The 18892-nt window shown below is 44.4% G+C and overlaps 1 protein-coding gene across 1 annotated transcript; it reads left to right on the top strand.

The window, feature by feature from the left end:
* The first annotated feature begins 32 nt into the window (after positions 1-32).
* Positions 33-18599, top strand: Prpf4 (pre-mRNA splicing tri-snRNP complex factor PRPF4). The gene is made up of 14 exons (XM_021159616.2): positions 33-156; positions 821-998; positions 3228-3414; positions 6097-6184; positions 6734-6813; positions 6962-7055; positions 7516-7610; positions 8210-8268; positions 9385-9508; positions 10850-10939; positions 13743-13865; positions 13980-14087; positions 14168-14286; positions 14786-18599. Exons 1-14 carry the CDS (start codon positions 130-132, stop codon positions 14977-14979), a joined length of 1566 nt encoding a protein of 521 aa, XP_021015275.1. The 5' UTR covers positions 33-129; the 3' UTR covers positions 14980-18599.
* Positions 18600-18892: the final 293 nt, after the last annotated feature.

The raw sequence follows: 18892 nt of genomic DNA, 5'->3' as shown, positions 1-18892 counted from the left end.
CTAGAGCACGTAGTACGTTTCTGATACGTTTCCGGCCAGTGACGCACTTCCACTTTGCTAGGCGCGCGGTTCCCGGTCTGAAAAGTAGAACGCGGATTTGGCTAGGGCCTCGCGTCTCCGCAGCCCGGCATGGCCTCCTCACGAGCCTCCTCCACGGTACGGGGCTCCCGATCTAAGCTCAGGCCTGCCCTAGAGAGGCCGGGGGTTCCCGTGGGAAAGGGCCGTTACCTTACGGGTCTGGACAGAGGAGGAAGGCTGAGGAACCCTAGTGTGGACCTTAGTAGCCTTTTCCTGATGTCTTCGTGTGCTGCAGCTCTCTTTGCACTGCTCTTACTTAAGTCCTGAGCAGAGACCACTCTGACTGTTCCAAAACACGGTGCTTTGGAATCGGGTTGTGTCCTGACTTAAGCTGTCCGACTCGTACTTACTCTGATGAGGCCTCCCAACTTGTAATCGGCTCTGAAAGTATTTGAAATGTGTATTCCAGTCACATCGTGACTTGGTGCACCTAGAGCCACCCTGATTGTTTAGGTTGTTTTTAGTGTCTGCCCAAAGGTGAGAAGTTATTTTCGTAAAACTGGAGATTGCTTTTTCCAGTCGATTAAAGTAACGGGCCCAAAAACAACCAAGACACTTCAGGCAGAAATTGATTCGTCGTATTTGTGTGCCAAACTTAACAAGAGCCTTAACTCGCACAAAGTCAGTTTCGACTTTCTCCTCTAGTTTTGAGAGGAAAGATGAAAGTGCAGCGTTAGTTTCATTCTTTTGGGAAGCATGGTTTGCTGGAACTAAAACTTAGTCCGGGTCTTTGATTTAACAGACAACCAAAACCAAAGCGCCTGACGATTTAGTTGCTCCCGTTGTGAAGAAACCACACATCTACTATGGAAGCTTGGAAGAAAAAGAGCGGGAACGCCTGGCCAAAGGAGAGTCTGGGATTTTGGGAAAAGAAGGACTCAAAGCCGGCATTGAAGCAGGAAATATTAATATAACATCCGGTAAGATGCAAATTGCAGGTCATTACCCCCCCCACACACACACCCTTTTTTAAACAGTGCTGGGAATCCAACCCAGGTTTTTTGCATGCTAGGCAACTGTTCTGCCACTGAGCCATACATTTCCATCTTCCCCCCAGTCTCTTACCTTTGACCTCGCACTCCTCCTGCCTCCTTCCTGGTACTAGAATCAGGTGTACACTACCATGTACCTTTGATGATTCAATATTCTGATGAACACCTTCCCAAACCACATAGTATTAGGTTTATAGGCCAAAATCTGGTCTGGGGAGCTAGTTCAAGTGCCAAAAGCTTTTCTGTGTGACCATTAGGACCTGAGACTGAGCCCCAGAACCCATGGTTTTTTACTGGCTTGTTTTTCCTTTTTCTTTAAAAAAAAAAAAATGCTCAATGTGGTAGTACCTACTTAGAATCGAATGTTGGGAAGACATACTTCCGAACGCATGCAACCTTACTGTTTTCACCACTGAGCCTGTGACTTTGCCTACTTGGCATCATCCAGTGAGTGGATTCCATGTGTTTCCTACGGTTCCGTGCAGGAGTTACTCGTTGTCTCTGTAGACGTCTTCAGTGGGTGTTTGGGTTGGGTTCATCAGGTGTATCTGTCTTTGGGAGATGTAACCTAGTTCTGGCATCGATGTGTGACTCTTTATAGAATTCTTTCCTTTACTTTTCTAGGTTTTTTTTCTTTGTGTTTTCCTTTTTGTTTCTGTTTTTCAAGACAGGGTTTCTCAGGGTAGCCATGGGCCAAGCTGGCTGGTCTCCAACTCAGAGGTTCTCCTGCCCCTGTCTCCAGAGTGCTAAATAAAAGCATAAAAAAAGAATAAAAACCACTACCTGCCTAATTTAACTAAGTTATTATAAGTATTTAAATTTGCACACTTTTTCCCTGCACACGGACACTATTCTTAAATGTCTTCAAGCCTGTCTCATTGGGGGTTAGGAGGGGCGTGGGGTTGTGGGTTTTAAAACTAATCGCCATAGTATCCAAAAAGACTTACCTTGTTGTCAGAGGAATCCTGTTTTTCCTGGCCATTATTTCCTCTCACTGTGTGTGAATGCTCTCCTGGGGGTACTGTTTTAGCAGGTAGGAGTTGGGCTTTCCAAATAAGAAATGTTCTAAGCTATAGAAAGAGATAATGAAATAAATGGAAGAGGTAGGTGGCCTGGCCCTCCCGCTCTCAGTTTAAAGCATCACTTGGGTTTATGTGTTTGCTTTTTTTTTTTTTTTTTTTTTTTTGGCTGTCCTGGAACTCACCTTGTAGACCAGGCTTGCCTCGAACTCAGAAATCCACCTGCCTCTGCCTCCCGAGTGCTGGGATTAAAGGCGTGCGCCACCACGCCCGGCTGTTGGCTATCATTTAATAAGCTGAAAATTGAAAATGGTAAGCTATAAAAAGTAAGATCAATTAGATACAGTTCTTGCATATGCTTACAACTTTTCAACTCTTAAAGACCAAAACAAATTTCAGTATTAATAAGATAGACATATTTGTTTATTGATAGAGAATTAAATATTGGCTGAAATTTTAATAATGTAAGTCAGGGCATTTTGAATATTTTTCATAATACTTTGATTTTTTTTCTTTTTTTTTTAGTTAGCAACTCAGATATTGAATATTCTTCTTGTTGGCCCTTCCTTCTGTCCTTTCTTTCTGACAAGGACTGTATACACCAGGCTGCCCTCAGTCTCACTACAGCCAAGTACGACATTGATCTCATGGTCTTTTGTGCCTCCACTCGTGTGCTGAACTTTTAGGTGGGCATACCCTGAGCTTCTCCCATCTTCCTTTTCTATTGTGGCCAAACACAAATAATGAAATATTTTAACACAGTATAGTCCAAAGATAAAACTATTTGATATTTGATGCTGGGGAAATTAAATGTTTTCCTTATAACTTTGTACAGTGAAGACATTGCAATTCATCAGATGTAATGGCCTCTGAGCCACTTTGAGTGCGGTGTTCCTTAGTGTCGTATGGCATGGCAGACAGTAAGTACTTTACAGAATTGCACATGCTCGGAACCAAGGCTGCAGCAAAGATACATGGTGCAGCCCAGCAGGGACCCTTCGATATTGCTGAAGTCTCTGTGAGCTCCACACTTAACACTGTATGTCGCCTCCATCCAGTTTAAGACACTGTACTGCAGGACCCACAGACTCTGACTGGCTAACTGTTTCTTTCCCCCGTGTTACCTTTCTTTGCGTAGGGGAAGTGTTTGAAATTGAGGAGCACATCAGTGAGCGGCAGGCAGAAGTCTTGGCAGAGTTTGAAAGAAGAAAGCGAGCCCGGCAGATCAATGTTTCCACAGATGACTCAGAGGTCAAGGCTTGCCTTCGAGCCTTGGGAGAGCCTATCACGCTTTTTGGAGAGGGCCCTGCTGAGCGAAGAGAAAGGTGTCCTTTATAAGAAGTTACATTCATTACTTGTCTTTGCGGGCACAGGGTTATTGTGGTTGGAGGGTTGTGAAGTTGGCGCTGACTTCCCTCAGGCCCTTGCCTGCTCTGCTGGGAAGTTGCTTGATGGACATGCTAGGTGATTGTTTGGTTTTAATTATATAAATCCATAATATGTCTGTGTGGAAGCGTGCACAGGTGAGTTAGGATACCCTGGGAGTCCAAAAGACGGTGTTACATACGGACCTGGAGTTGCAGGCAATATTGAACTACCGGATATGGTTGCTGGGAACTGAACTTGGGTCCTCTGAAAGAGCAAAAAGTAATCTTTTTTTGTTTTGGTTTGGTTTTTCGAGACAGGGTTTCTCTGTGTAGCCCTGGCTATCCTGGAACTCACTTTGTAGACCAGGCTGGCCTTGAACTCAGAAATCCGCCTGCCTCTGCCTCCCGAGTGCTGGGATTAAAGGCGTGCGCCACCACACCGGCGCAAAAAGTAATCTTTAACCTCTGAACCTGGTACACAGATATTTCATTTTTTGTTTCTCTCTTAGCTTTTAGAGTCATGTGATTTTGTTTGAGCATAAATGCCCCTTGTTCACAGAAGCCTTGCTCCATTACTTCTGCCAATGCCTTTTTAAATGTTTATTTGTGTGTGTGTGTGTGTGTGTGTGTGTGTGTGTAGACATATATGTGCCTTCATACGGATGTGGGGGTCATAGAACAACTTGTGAGAATTGGTTCTCTTTCGCCATGTGTCCCAGGGATCTATCTCAAGTCAGCAGGCCCCTTGCCCCTCAGCCACCCTGCCAGCCTGACTCAGTGTGTTTGCTGTTAGCCCCTTCTGCCTACCAAGTCCATTGTGCTTTATTATTATGTCCCATAGGTGAATGCCTTGAATCCCAGCTGCCACTACCTTAGCTCGGGGCCACCATTGTGACTTGATTGCTTTAACAGTAAAGGCGAGTTTTCTATACTGTTCTTTCTCTTCTGCCTGCTGCCCTATCATTCTCATTGCAGACCCTTTCTTGGGTAGCGTAAAGGCTCCGGTGACCAGGCCCCACTTGACTTCCCAGCTTTGGCCATCACCAGCCCTTCCCCTTTGTTCCATATTCCAACTCTACTGAAGTGTTTGCAGGCCTAAGCTCACCCTGTGTCCCTGACTATAGGCCTTTACAGTTCTTTAACCCTCTGTCTCAACTTCTGTTTTTGACTCTGGGCTGAATAAGCATTTGACAACACCCTTTCTGTAAAGCCTTCCCTGATATCTATCCCACACCTGCTCCCAAGCCTTGGCTCTGTACTTCTTCCATTTTCCCTTCACATTATGTTCACCGCTCTCTGGTATTGGTATAATGTACAGCTTTCTGTAGTGTCTTCAGAATTATCCTTTAGTTTGATTTTGTTGTTGCTCTTTTAAAAAAAAAAAAAGGATTTATTTATTTATTATTATATCTAAGTACACTGTAGCTGTCTTCAGATGCACCAGAAGAGGGTGAAGAGGGTGTCAGATCTCATTACTGATGGTTGTGAAGCCACCATGTGGTTGCTGGGATTTGAACTCAGGACCTTTGGAAGAGCCATCAGTGTTCTTACCTGCTGAGCCATCTCTCCAGCCCTGTAGTTTCTCTTTTGAGACAGGGTCTCTCTATATAGCCTTGGCTGGCCTGGAGCCTACCAATACACCTCACTTGTAATTCTTATTTTATTGAAATGGGGTCTTAGTGTGCAGCCCTTAGTGGCCTGGAACTCACTTGTACTCAAGACTGGTCTTGAACTCAGAGAACTCCACCTTCCTCTGCCTCCAAGTTCTGGGATTAAAAGTGTGTGTCATCAAGCCTAGTTCCTTTGACTATTCTTAGTCATTAGATATCCTTAGCCCTTGAATCGGTGCCCTGTGCACCATGGCATTCAGTGAGTTCCAGCTGTACGTGGCAGCAGTTGACTCTAAATGGAATAGAGTAATTGCTGATGGCTGGTATTAAGGAGGCTTCAGGTAAAGACTGTAGAAAGGCTTGACATGCCCACTGGAGTCTTAGGGAGACCGGAGGAGTCTGAGAGGCGAAAGAGCAAAGGTGCACAGCGTGTCTCTTATGCTTGGTTTTCCTGTTTCTCCTACCATAGTCACCTGAGGTCCAAAATTACTGACTGGGAAAATGCCAGAAGTGAACACTTTATAAATGTTCATTTACACACCATCTAGCTCTGTCCCTTCATCTGCTAGTTCCTTGCTACCTTCCTATTAGTGTGCACTAGAATAAGATATTGTGAGAGAAAGAAAAACAGATCTCGTTCACCTAATTATAAAAATCTGTTTTGGTTTTTCGTTACTAACCTTTTACCTTGCTAATTTATGAGTTAAACGTTATAAGAATGTATGAGCCGGGCAGTAGTGGTGCACGCCTTTAATCCCAGCACTTGGGAGGTAGAGGCAGGCGGATTTCTGAGTTAGAGGCCAGCCTGGTCTACAAAGTGAGTTCTAGAGCAGCCAGAGCTACATAGAAAAACCCTGTCTCTTGGCAGGGTGGGGGGAGAATGTATGAGTAGGGAAACAAATAGTGTGGCTAAGGTTCATTGTTCCCTGTGGTTGTAAGCTTTTAGGGATCTCGACATATCTCTTCTACAAGTGGTGATGGGGCCCTACTGGACCTCATCCATATTGATTTCTGACCTTTTTTGTTACAGGTTAAGAAATATTCTCTCAGTGGTCGGGACTGATGCCTTAAAAAAGACCAAAAAAGATGATGAAAAGTCTAAGAAGTCAAAGGAGGAGGTAAAGTGGGAAAGTTCAAGGGCATTCTTTCCAGTGCTTTCTTTGCTAGGGTGAGGAGAGGAGTCTACAGGCTCTCTCTGCCATTTGGGACTGATTGATGGCAATAATTGATCATTTTCATGGATTGGGGATGGTGCTGGAAGTTCTCCATTCAGGAAGGAGATATGCACACTCTTGGTGTGACTCAGCAAGAAACCAGAAACTAAAAGAAGTCATAGAAAAAAGACAAGGGGTCTGGAGAGATTGCTCTACCCTTAAGAGTGCACACTGCTCTTCAGGAAGGCTCAAAGTTTGGTTCCCAACACCTGAGTCTAGGGATGCCCAAGCCTGAGCAATCGAATGCTGTCCTCCATGGCATCTGCATTCATATGCATGTACCCCACAGTCATACAACACAGTTAAGTAAAAAGTAACTAACAGAAGGACGAGTGCCTGCTTTGTTCTGTTACTGCCCCAGTCGCCTTCTTTGTGAGCATTACAGAGGGGAGCAGCTGTTGGGAGAGCGGGCATTTTCCAAACCTAATGTTTCTTCTGTTATTTCCTTCTCAGTATCAGCAAACCTGGTACCATGAAGGGCCAAATAGCCTGAAGGTGGCCAGACTGTGGATTGCTAATTATTCACTCCCCAGGTAAGCAGAGGTCCAGAAGAACAAATTCCGTCCTTTCAGGGACTAAGAATAGGCACTATACTGGTGGTGCTTATTACATAGGATTGAGAATTAGAGAGTGTTCAGACCCTTTTGATACTCCTTTAGTGATGATGTTTATGGGTCACAGGGCAATGAAACGCTTAGAGGAGGCCCGTCTCCATAAGGAGATTCCCGAGACAACCAGAACCTCCCAGATGCAGGAGCTGCACAAGTCTCTCCGGGTAAGATGCTCTTCACTCTTGTCCAGTCTCTTAAATTATTAGCTTCTGTTTTGACCCACTCACAGGAGGGTAAAGGCAGCTACCACATGTCCCCTGGTGGATCTGTGCTGTGGCAGGCACCATCGGCTGTGGTGACAGGAGCACTCTGGGTTCACAGAGGAAAGGCGCCCTTCTAACAGCTCAAGCTATGCTTGACTTTTGTCTGTGTTTAGCTGATATAAAAGCTAGTGAGACTATGGTTAACAAGTGGCTTTCCAGATAAGCCTTGATTCCCTTTCTTTCAGCAACTTGAGTCTTCTATCAGCAGCAAGCATTTAAAAAGTCTTGGGATTGGTTAAGCTGAAACGTTACCACCATCACCTCGTTCACAACCTTCCCCCACTCCCCTTTTTTCCCCAAAAGTGAAAAAGTCAAAGAACTCTCAGATTGGTTGATCACCTTGTTTTTGTTTTCTTGTTAGTCTTTGAATAATTTCTGCAGTCAGATTGGAGATGACCGGCCGATCTCCTACTGCCACTTCAGCCCCAATTCTAAAATGCTAGCCACAGCTTGTTGGTAAGTTTTGTTTTACAGTAACAGTTTCCTAAATTGGGCATTGGTTCAGGAAGAAAAAGTATCCTTGTCTCCACTGTCATTTCCTCTGTCCTCTTTCTCTGCTTCTCCTGCCCAGCGGCCACGGCTCTGCCTGCTTATTTGCTTCAACGGCTTCTGTTGGGCAGTTCTTACTAGTCACAGATCCATGACGTGTAATGTCTACTGTGTTCTTCTTCGGGTGCTCTGGAGTAGCTCATATGGGAACTTTATTGACCAAGTAGTTTTGAGTTTAGTCCAGCTTTTCTTTCTAGCTCTGTGGTCTGGATGTAGGCGATCCAAGGAAGTCTTGGTGCCCTTACCTACCATTAGTAAATGTTAGTCACTAGTCTCACCTTTGTTTTGCAAGTTGACCTGGACATTAAAAATAGCAGCTTGCATTCCATGATAGTCTAAAAGAGGCCTGAGAGCTGCTGTAGCTCTCCAACAAGCCTTTTGTGTTTTCTAAAGACCTCTGTCAAGTGTATAGGGTCAAGACAAAATTGTCCTTTAATGATGTTACGAAGGTGCCTTTTCCTTCCCAGACCAACCCTGGCTGAGATGCTTTCCTTTGTGTTTGATAGGAGTGGGCTCTGCAAGCTCTGGTCTGTCCCCGACTGCAGCCTCCTTCACACTCTTCGAGGTGAGTTACAGTCTTGGGTGGGAGCTCTCATTCTTTTCCCAACAAACTCTGTTAAATGATGAACCTCGGGTTGACACTCAGATACAATACACAACATTGCTTCTATGTGTGTGCACATGTTCGTGCCCTCTGTGTACATATATAAATGCCAGCAGACCACATGATGGTGTCTGATCCCCTGGAGCTGGAGTTAAAGGCATTTGTGACCCACCTGATGTGGGTGCTGGGAACCAACTCAGGTCCTCTGTAAGAGTAAGCAGTAGATCTTTTAACTGATGAGCCATCCTTCCAGCCTATGCATTACATTTATATTTGAATGCATGTGTGTGATTTTCTTTCTCTCTTCAACACCAGAGTATCATGACTTCACATTCATGCAGTCTGTCTTCCTGTCTACCATACTCTGGCTTTGATAGCATCTAAAATAAAAGACCAAGATTTTATGTTTTATTTATTTTGATTTGGTTTAGTTTTTGCGAATGGACTCTTACTCTGTTTCCCAGTGTGGCTTTCAATTCAGTATCCTCTTGCCTCAGCTTCCAAAGTGCTGGAGTTAACATATACAGTCCACTGTGCCAGGGTTTTTGTGTTTTTTGTTTTGTCTTAAATTTAAAAAAAAGAAAGTGATTTGTTTCAAACAATTTAGGGAGAAGGGCTAGAGAGATTGTTCAGTGACAAAAAATGTGTTCTGCTCTTAGAAAGACCCTGGTCTGAGTTCCCAGCACCCATAACAGGGTAGCTCACAGCTCTCCGTAGCTCTGGCTCTAGGGGATCCAGTGATCTCCATAGACACCTGCGCTCCTGTGTACATACATGTAATTTAAAAATAAGTTTCTGGGCATGGTGGCACACACTTTAATCCCAGCACTCAGGAGGCAGTGGTAGGTAGATCTTTTTTAGGTTTGAGACCAGCCGGGTCTTCATAGTAAGTTCCAGACTCGCCAGGACTACAAAGAAACACTGTCTCAAAAATACATGTTCCTTTGTAGTAGTTGAATAGTCGCTTCAATACATTCCCTGATAGGTACTTTTCCATGCTGTTCATAGTAGCCTTTCTTTGCTTACAGCTTACAAAGAGGTGAGAGCCTTTTAACTTGATCTCCTGTATTCCTTTAGGCCATAACACAAATGTAGGAGCAATTGTATTCCATCCCAAATCCACTGTCTCGTTGGACCAGAAGGATGTCAACCTGGCCTCTTGTGCTGCTGATGGTTCTGTGAAGCTTTGGAGCCTTGACAGGTGATTATTGCCTTTCTCCAGTCCACACTGCCATCCTTAAAGGAGATAGGCTGGCTGGGCCTTCAGGCCTAAACATGTGACATGTAGTCCCAGACATGTTCTTAAGAGTCCAGGGTACTCACAGAAAATAGAGATAACTCTCTTCGACCTTTCTTCTCCAGAGAAGGTGTACTGAGATGTTTGTTTTCCTTGATGACTTTGGCTTAATTTTTGCTTTTAGCATAGTAGTTGCTGATTGCTGGTTCCCATTATTCTAAAAACAATTCAGTCTGACTCACATGGTTGGTTAGCATTGGAGAAATGCACTGTTTTCTACAAAAGACTAACGATGATTGTCTCAGTGGCCTCTCAGGTCTTAGCACACAGCCACAGAGAGGGAAGGGAGGTTCTATCTGGCAGTAGGCCACTGGTGTCATCCTCTACCTAGGATGTGTTTTCCAGCCACAGCACATTTTATTCTTCATGTGGGTGTTTTTACTAGTCCACTCAATTTGAACACATACTGTGATCTAAAAGACATTTGGATGCTGTCTTTCCTTTCCTGGAGAAAGCACGGGAAGGGCTTTTATTGCAGAATTTTCTAAGAGCACTAATTAGCATCTACAGTCTTTGCCAGATAGGGTCTCCACTCCTACTAGGCAAGTTTTAATTGGCTTCCGTAGTACTTGGCGGTGCTTCTCCCGTGGGCACTGGTTGGGTCTGCATGTGCTCTGACAGCGAGTGTTCCCTTCTAATTGCTCTCTTTAGGCTCATGTTTACTTCCTCTCTCTGCTGTTTGAGTCTTTCTTTCTGTTGTTGCTAAGAAGCAGAAACTAATGACTGGCCAGAGGACACTGAGTCGCTCTAGCCTAGGATCCCTTTAGATCTTTGAACGGGCTAAGGGTTAAGGAGGATTATCTGGAACCCACTTGAACCAAAACTGATTTCTGTATCCACTTCTCTACCAAAGACTGTTTTCCTTTTTGAATCCAAGCACTGCTTTGATGCCGTGACAATCTGTTGCTCAGAAACCTGAAGAACTTTTCTCTTATCCTAGATGGAGAACTTGTGAGCTAGCCAAATTGAGAAAGTGATCACTGTGCCCTGTGGTCACAGAACCTTAGCAAGTAGCGTAAATTATTGTTATCCCAAAGATTGTAACCCATTGCAAGGATGGTTACTAATTAGCACAAAGCCTTGTGCAGGGTGCCTTCAGTCCCCTGTGTTGGGTGGTGTAGCGAGGACATGGTAATGCCTGTATACAAACTAGATCGGGTTGGTCTGCACAGCAGCAGATAAACTCAGTGGGCAGCTGCATGGCTCTCAAGATGTTTTAATGCCTGTATGTTTGCTTCCTTTCAGCGATGAACCAGTGGCAGATATTGAAGGCCATACAGTACGTGTAGCTCGGGTAATGTGGCATCCATCAGGGCGTTTCCTGGGCACAACCTGGTAAGCCATCTGTTACTGTCCAGTTTGTACGAGCCTGTTGGCTTTGATAATCCTTTTCATTATCTGCCAGGTAAATTTTTAGAGCAAGGATATTCAATTAGAACTTTCTCAAACTTCAGTAATAGAAGCAGAATAAAAGAGTATGATATAGCCAGGGCAGAGTGTTTTTACTTTTATATCTCACTGAGTGTGCTACACTTTACACTGAAATCTCCCTCAGATGGGTGTGATAGCACGTATCTATCGTCCTAGCACTCACCAGGCTGAAGGAATAGGATCACGAGTTCAGGGCCAGCCTGGTATACATAAACTATTAAAAATACAAGAGCCAGGCAGTGGTGGCGCACGCCTTTAATCCCAGCACTTGGGAGACAAAGGCAGGTGGATTTCTGAGTTCAAGGCCAGCCTGGTCTACAGAGTGAGTTCCGGGATAGCCAGGGCTACACAGAAAAACCCTGTCTCAAAAAAAACAAAAAAATATAAAATAAAATAAGAGCTAGGTGGTAGTGGCCCATGCCTGTAACCTCAGCACTCGAGAGGCAGAGGCAGGCCTGGACTATAGAGCAAGTTCAGGACAGTCAGGGCCACACAGAGAAATTCTGTCTTGAAAAAAAACAATTTTTTTATTTTTTAAGTAAAATTTCTCTCTGCTGACATGTTGGTTTCTTTTTCTCATTCTGTTGGGTTGGTTGGTTCTTTCATGTTTAAGCAACATACAATAGAGTGTGATTGTTTTATTATACAATTCAACCTTGACAAATGCATACCGCTTATGACCCACACCCTCATCAATATAGATAACATTTCTCTCACCCTACAGAGTTCTCTCCCATCCCTAATCTCCCCTTCCAAACCACCTCTGATGTGATCTCTGTGCATTCTGCCTGTTTGTACCATTCGTGGTGTTGAGTTGAGCTGTAGTCTGTTGTATCTGAGCCACAGTTTCTGCATTCTCCTGTTGATGGGCACATGGGCATGTTTCTAGGTTGTAGCTAGTCAGGATAACGCTGCTGTAAATGTATGTCTGTGTACCACATGTGTGTAAGTGCCCACAGAGTCCAGAAAAGGATTAGAGGTACGCATGGTGTGAGCTGCTATGTGGGTCCTGTGGAAGAGCATCCTGTGCCGTCTCTCCATCCCCAGCTGTAAATACTCTTACTGAAGCTTTTTGTAGATGGGCTGGCTGTCCTTTCCCTTCTCTTAGGTAATTACCTAGGAGTACAATGACTAGTTCATGGAGTGGTGCTGTATAGAGTAGATAGATGTATATTAGCTTTTTAAAGTATTTGGGCTGCCAGGTGGTGGTGGCGCACGCCTTTAATCCCAGCACTTGGGAGGCAGAGGCAGGCAGATTTCTGAGTTTGAGGCCAGCCTGGTCTACAAAGTGACACTGACAGAAATATTACCACATGAGTTACAGGACAGCCAGGGCTATACAGAGAAACCCTGTCTCGAAAAACCAAAAAACCACAAGTAAAGTATTTGGGCAAGCTGGATTCAGTGTCACACGCTTACAGTCCCAACATTCAGACAAAGATCTCAAGTTTAAGGCCAGCCTGGGCTTCAGAGTGAGACCCTGTTCCCCAGCATAGAGTCTTAAAAACATCTGAGCTCTGCCCACTCTGGTTCGTAGCTGTGTTGGTGTTCGCTGTTGCCGATCTACTGTTTTGCCCATTGTAAGCACATGGTAATATTTCTGTCGGTGTTCCTATCCTGATGGCCGTGGCACTGGAGTGGTTTCCCCGTACGCTCACACATCTTGCTTGTCTTTGGTGCAGTCTCCAGCTGCTTTGCCCTTCTTGAGTTTATCTGTTCTGTACTTGTAACACCAAAGCCTGTTTGCAACCCTCATTTAAGATTTTTGTTAAGAATTCCTTTAACACCTTTAATGAAAGCATTCTGATCGTACACATTTGTGTCTGTTTCTAGATCTGCTGTGTTTATTTTTCTTTAACGCCCTAATTTCAATTGAGACTCCAATAAATATGCAAATGCCTGATAGGGCAGGGCATGCAGCGGCAGAATGAAGGGGGACAGACAGTGCCATCTTTGCTGGGCTGAACCCAGGGCCCTACACACACCAGGCAAGGCCTCCCTACTATTGAGCCTCAACCCCTACCCCCAGAATTCTTTTTTTAAAAAACAGCCCAGCCACTAAAGTACAGAATGTTCATGGTCTCCCAGCTGTCGCCTAAAACAAAGTCTTGGTGGTGAAGCATTGTTCATGTCAGAAAGGCCATTCGTTCTTTCTTTCTTACCTTTGTTTTTTGGTTTTGGGGTTTTTTGTTTTGTTTTGTTTTGTTTTAAGATTTATTTATTTAAGCCGGGCAGTGATGGTGCATGCCTTTAATCCCAGCATTTGGGAGGCAGAGGCAGGCAGATTTGAGTTCGAGACCAGCCTGGTCTACAGAGTGAGTTCCAGGATAGCAAGGGATACATAGAGAAACCCTGTCTCAGGGGGGAAAAAAAAAGATTTATTTTTTTAGTATACAGTGTTTTACATGCATATATGCTGCACACCAGAAGAGGGCACCAGATTCATTATTTAATGGTTTGAGCCACAGTGTGGTGGTTGCTGGAAATCGTGCTCAGGACTTCTGGAAGAGCAGTCACTGCTCAGCCGTCTCCACAGCCTGGCATTTCTTGTTAGTATGGTTGAATGAAGAGTTTCGGGAGCCTGAGCTGAACTATGATTATTTATAGTACCTTGTCATAGTAGACACTTCTGTCTGCTGGTTGATTGTTGGTGTAATTATTGATAAGTTGGCAAATTTATTCTTATTTATTCTTATTTATTTTTAAGTTATGACCGTTCATGGCGCTTATGGGATTTAGAGGCTCAAGAGGAGATCCTGCACCAGGAAGGCCACAGCATGGGTGTGTATGACATTGCCTTCCATCAAGATGGCTCTTTGGCTGGCACTGGGTAAGACTTTCTCCACAAAGCAAGGGCAGGCGGCTTAGTGGTCTCACCTCTTAGGCAACCCCACTTCCTCATCAGACTGGATTCCGTGTATTCATACATATGTTATCTCCTCAGGGGACTGGATGCATTTGGCCGGGTTTGGGACCTACGCACAGGACGCTGCATTATGTTCCTGGAAGGCCACCTGAAGGAAATCTATGGGATAAATTTCAGCCCCAATGGGTAAAGCAAACTCAGTGGATGGGAAGGGTCCTGGCCAGACAGTACTCTCTGTTTCTAACTATGATACATCTGATCCTCAGCTACCACATTGCCACTGGCAGTGGTGACAACACCTGCAAAGTGTGGGACCTTCGACAGCGACGCTGTGTCTACACCATCCCCGCCCATCAGAACTTAGTGACTGGTGTCAAGTTTGAGCGTAAGCTTTTCTCTTGTTCTCAGCCTTAACACCAGACACCCTTTGCTTCATGGAATACATCCTGGCCATTAGACTAACTTAGACATGGAACCTTGTTAAGGAAATTTCAGCTTCCTTCTCTCTGCCATACCTATAGACAGCGCTATGGCCAAGCATGCCTTCTTGAAGCAAAGAGTCTGTGAAGGCTTCATTTCATTTTGTCCTCCATGAATGGTCAGGTACTAACTAGATGCTTGCTGTTACTGAACAGACCATCCATCCACCTGGGAAAGGCAGCCACACAGCCTTCATCTGTTACTTGGTTATCCTCAGTCTGCTCATGACTGTCCCTTATCTTGGAGGCCCCTAGGAATGTAGAATGAATGAGTTCAGCTTATCTGAAGTCAGAAATAACCTTTCTTTCAAAATAATGTGTTTTGTCAGGTCTTTGTCTTTTTTCTTTTTCTTAAGCTCTTTCTGAATACTTGAGTTCTTCATGTTTGCTTTATGTCTTCTGCAGCTATCCATGGGGACTTCTTGCTCACAGGTGCCTATGACAATACAGCCAAGATCTGGACCCACCCAGGCTGGTCCCCACTGAAGACCCTGGCTGGTCATGAGGGCAAAGTGATGGGTCTGGACATTTCTTCTGATGGGCAACTCATAGCCACGTGCTCCTATGACAGAACCTTCAAGCTCTGGATGGCGGAGTAGGCCAGACCACGGAAGGACTCAGAACTTGTGTTCTCACTATGGAGCCACTTTCCTCAAAGGAAAAGAATTGTATTGTGTTCTATCATGTTTCCTGCCAAATACCATGTGTTGGATTGGATTTTCACATCAGCCCACTTTTGAGGAAGCCAGTCTTTAGGTGGTAGCAAGCCCTTCGTGGTTAGAACAAAATTCTCATCTCAGGTTCTGCCATAAACTGTAGATGTTGTATAGATTCAACACTTTTCAGTGCCCTGCCTCCTCCCTCACGCTCAGGATTGTGACTGTTCTTTCATTTTTGGTTTTTTATTTGGCATTTTGAGACAGAGTCTGTATGTATATCCCTGACTGTCCTGGAAGCCTTACATTGTAAGTGATCCTCCTGTCCTGCCCTTCGAGTGATGGCGTTACGGAAATGTGCTGCTGTGCCTGGCAGTTGTATTTTTAGTGCTGGAACTTGGCTCTCTATAATATAGTATGTGCTTGGGACTACAGGTGATTCAGCAAGCAAGATAGCTGGACTGGCTGGGCAGTGGTGGCGCACGCCTTTAATCCCAGCTTGGGAGGCAGAGGCGGACAGATCTCTTGAGTTTGAGGCCAGCCTGGTCTACAGAGCAAGTTCAAGGACAGCCAGGGCTACACAGAGAAACCCTGTCTCAAGGAAAAAAGAGATAGCTGGACTGTATTTGAAATCTCCCCAGTTATGAGGACATGTCACGGCCATTTGTTGAGCAGTGCCTGGTGGCAAGCTCCTTTCCTGACGCCGAGAATGAGACCGGAGCCATAGACTGCAGCTGTGTGATAGCTCCATAGTAAAAAAGATGTTCCCCGTGTTCACGAAGGATGTTCACTGCAGCTGGGACTCAGAACTGCACACTTGGCCTTGTTAGAGCCAAGTTAGAGCCTCTTCCTTTTGGCTTTGAAGTTTGATATCCTTCATGACAAAACAATCTGGCCATTGTATCCAGATTCAAAGGAGTTTTAAAAACAAACATGATGTCTGTGTTGTACAGCCTCCTTCCTGTTGGTTATTTAAAGGGTCTACCTTATGTATTAAAGAACACTTCATGTCAAAGGAACGGAAAAATCCTAATTTATGTTTGAGTGTTACCAAACATAAACTCCTTTTATATATAAACGCACACATACATACATACATACATACACACACACTTGCTGAGAGTAAAATCTTACTATAAAAACTCTTTGAAAGGATTATTTTCTACTTCAGCATTTTATGAACCTAACCATTTGTCCAAAGAGATCCCCTTCTTTAGCTTTGAGATCTAATGTAATTCTAGGCCTGAATTGTTCCAATTTCTGTTACTTTATTCAGATGTTTATAGTGGTGGTGTTTGGTTTTTGAGGGGGGAGGAAGTAGTAGGTTTTTGTGATAAAGGGTCTTACTGTGTAGCACAGATTAGCCTCAAGACTCAAAATCCTCCTGCCTCTGCATCTCAAGTCCTGAAAGTTGTAGGTGTAAGCCATCAGTCACATCCAGGCACTAACAGCTTCTTTACTTAGAGTTGTTGTCCTAGGAGAGCACCAGGTTTTCAGGTGTGTCTGGGCTCCATAGTTCTTCCTCATCAGTCAGTGATTGGCTTCACCTCGCTGCACTCCAGAACTGCATGGTAAATCTGCACAGAACAGTAATTTCAGAGAAGGTTGTGTATAGTGTAAAATTATCTCTCCAGAATTGGAAGTTTACACACCATCAGCTTCCTGTTCTGCCCTGCTCTTCTGTAGATCATGAATATGTGGTATAACAAAACATTTGGGGAGGGGCTGGTTTCTCTGTGAAGCCCTGGCTGTCCTAGAACTCACTGTAGACCAGGCTGGCCTCAAACTCAGAGATCTGCCTGCCTCTGCCTTCTAAGTTAAAAGTATGCTCACCACACCCAGCTAAACATGTGATTCCAGTCATAGCCAAGCATATTCCCTATGTGGCTGTTACAACTTAACCACCCTTAACCTGTTCTATTTCCATTATAGTGTGCTACGAAATTACCATTTTCTTGACATCTTACAGTGTTTGTAAAATGATGAGACTGGCATAGAACCCTGCATTCGGGATCTGGCACACCACCAAGTTTTTGATTTCTCTGGTCTAAACCTTACTAGGAACTTAATTTTTGGTTGATCTAAGAGAGCATTCGAGTTGGAAATGTTCCATGTAAGCCTTAGGCTGAGCAAGTGTCTGAGGAAGCAATCCATTTCTTCAACCACTGTAAGAAAATAGTGGATTCTGAATGGCAGAACCACTGTCATTTAACCCTACCTCAGTGTTGCATCAGGCACATTAAGAGAATTCATTCTTTTAAGATTGCTGGGTGGACTTGAATAACTGCTGAATTACCCAGCTGTAAGCAGTGGAACTATGTGAACCTGTATGAAATGATTGCACAGTGCTTTATGGAGAACGTTGGTCATTGGCAAGACCTGGACTGGGCATGTGGCCTGATTGCTGGCTGGTCAGCCTTTCTACCTCTCTGCCTGTGGATGCCATGGACAAATCACTGACTTTATGAACAGTGGACTTTTCCCACTCCTGTGTCTTGATTTGGAGCCTGTTGCTGCTTAGTAGAGTTGAATCTTAGGGTAGGTGATACTTCTTGGACACCGCTGCAGGCCTCCGTCCCTAATCTAAGCACGCCCAGTGGAAGTGCTGCCAGTGTGTTTCTAGATGCCCTGTAAGTGGGTGAGACTGCTTGCTAGGATTTGATTCTGAAATATCCCAACACTGTTGTGCCATTAAACCCTCAGGACATAGGACCTGGCTGGTACAAATAAGTCACCAACAAAGGGTTGTTGGAAGTTTTTAGCCCAGCTTCTATCTCCAGCTGCCCTCTGCTTCCTGGTATGCTCTGGTGTGGTGAGCATCTGCTACAGGCTCCTCCCTGTGCTCTGTACCCTCTGAAACCTTGAGCCCCAATCAACCTCCCCTCCAGTTATCTCTAACATGTATTGTAGTCACAGTGAAGTAAAGGTGATTAACACTGCCCCAAGGTTAGAACTAACAAATGCTAAGTAGGAGCTAAGATCCTAACCCTCTGTCTCAAAAAAGAAAAGAAAGGAAGAAGAAAAGAAAATCTGTTCAGTATAACAAACTACTAGTTTCGGGGATCCCCGGCGTCCTGAGAATGTAGGCTGTATTCTGAAGCAAAGGACTCCAAGGTTAACCCTGGGCTGAGCCTCCTCCAGCGTCTGCTTCCCTGGGCCAGGGTCTCTGGAGGAGGAGAAATTCCTTCCTGGGCTTTTTCCATTTCTTCTCTGCCCCTGTCCCTCTTAGTTCATAGAATATGGAGAGATGTTGCCAGATGTACTTGCTACAAAGCTAAGCAAAAATGTGTAGAGAAGTGAGGTTGATAGGAAATTTGAGGTTCACTATCAGGGCAATTACCTGATGAGGTCAATGGAGACAGGTGAGAGTCTCAGGAGGAAATGTGGGTACCTTTCCAGTTTCCTAATGGAGAAATCTCCACGTCGGAGTTTAAAACTGTCTGGTTTTACTAAATCAAAATATAGTTTATAAATTTTATAATATCTTACTCCTTTGTGCCTCTAAGGAAGTTGTAAATAAATGATACTTCTGTGAAAATACTCTTTAGAGCAAATAAAACTGACTCAAGTTCTGATCTCTGACAGCTTATTCTATAAATTAAAAAAAAAAAAAAACTTTTTCTAATTGTGTTTTAGACACTTTGAGATTGCTTCAAAGTTGGAAGCCAGGACATGTCCGAACCAAAGAGGCAACATTTATGTGGCACAGTGTCAAGCAGCTGCTAGCTGGGCTTAGTTTTAGGTTCTGTCCTATGAAGAGAAATCCAAGGTCACTTCCTGCGCTCCACACTGCTCAAGCCTGAGAAGGCAGCTGAATCACCTTGCCCAGGTAGTCTGCCTTAGCTTTTAAGGGCAG

This window comes from Mus caroli, unplaced genomic scaffold (genome assembly GCF_978045245.1).
Source record: "Mus caroli unplaced genomic scaffold, Mus_caroli_1 scaffold_6, whole genome shotgun sequence".
NCBI classification, from domain to species: Eukaryota; Metazoa; Chordata; class Mammalia; order Rodentia; family Muridae; genus Mus; species Mus caroli.
This window is presented reverse-complemented; position numbering and strand designations above follow the sequence as displayed.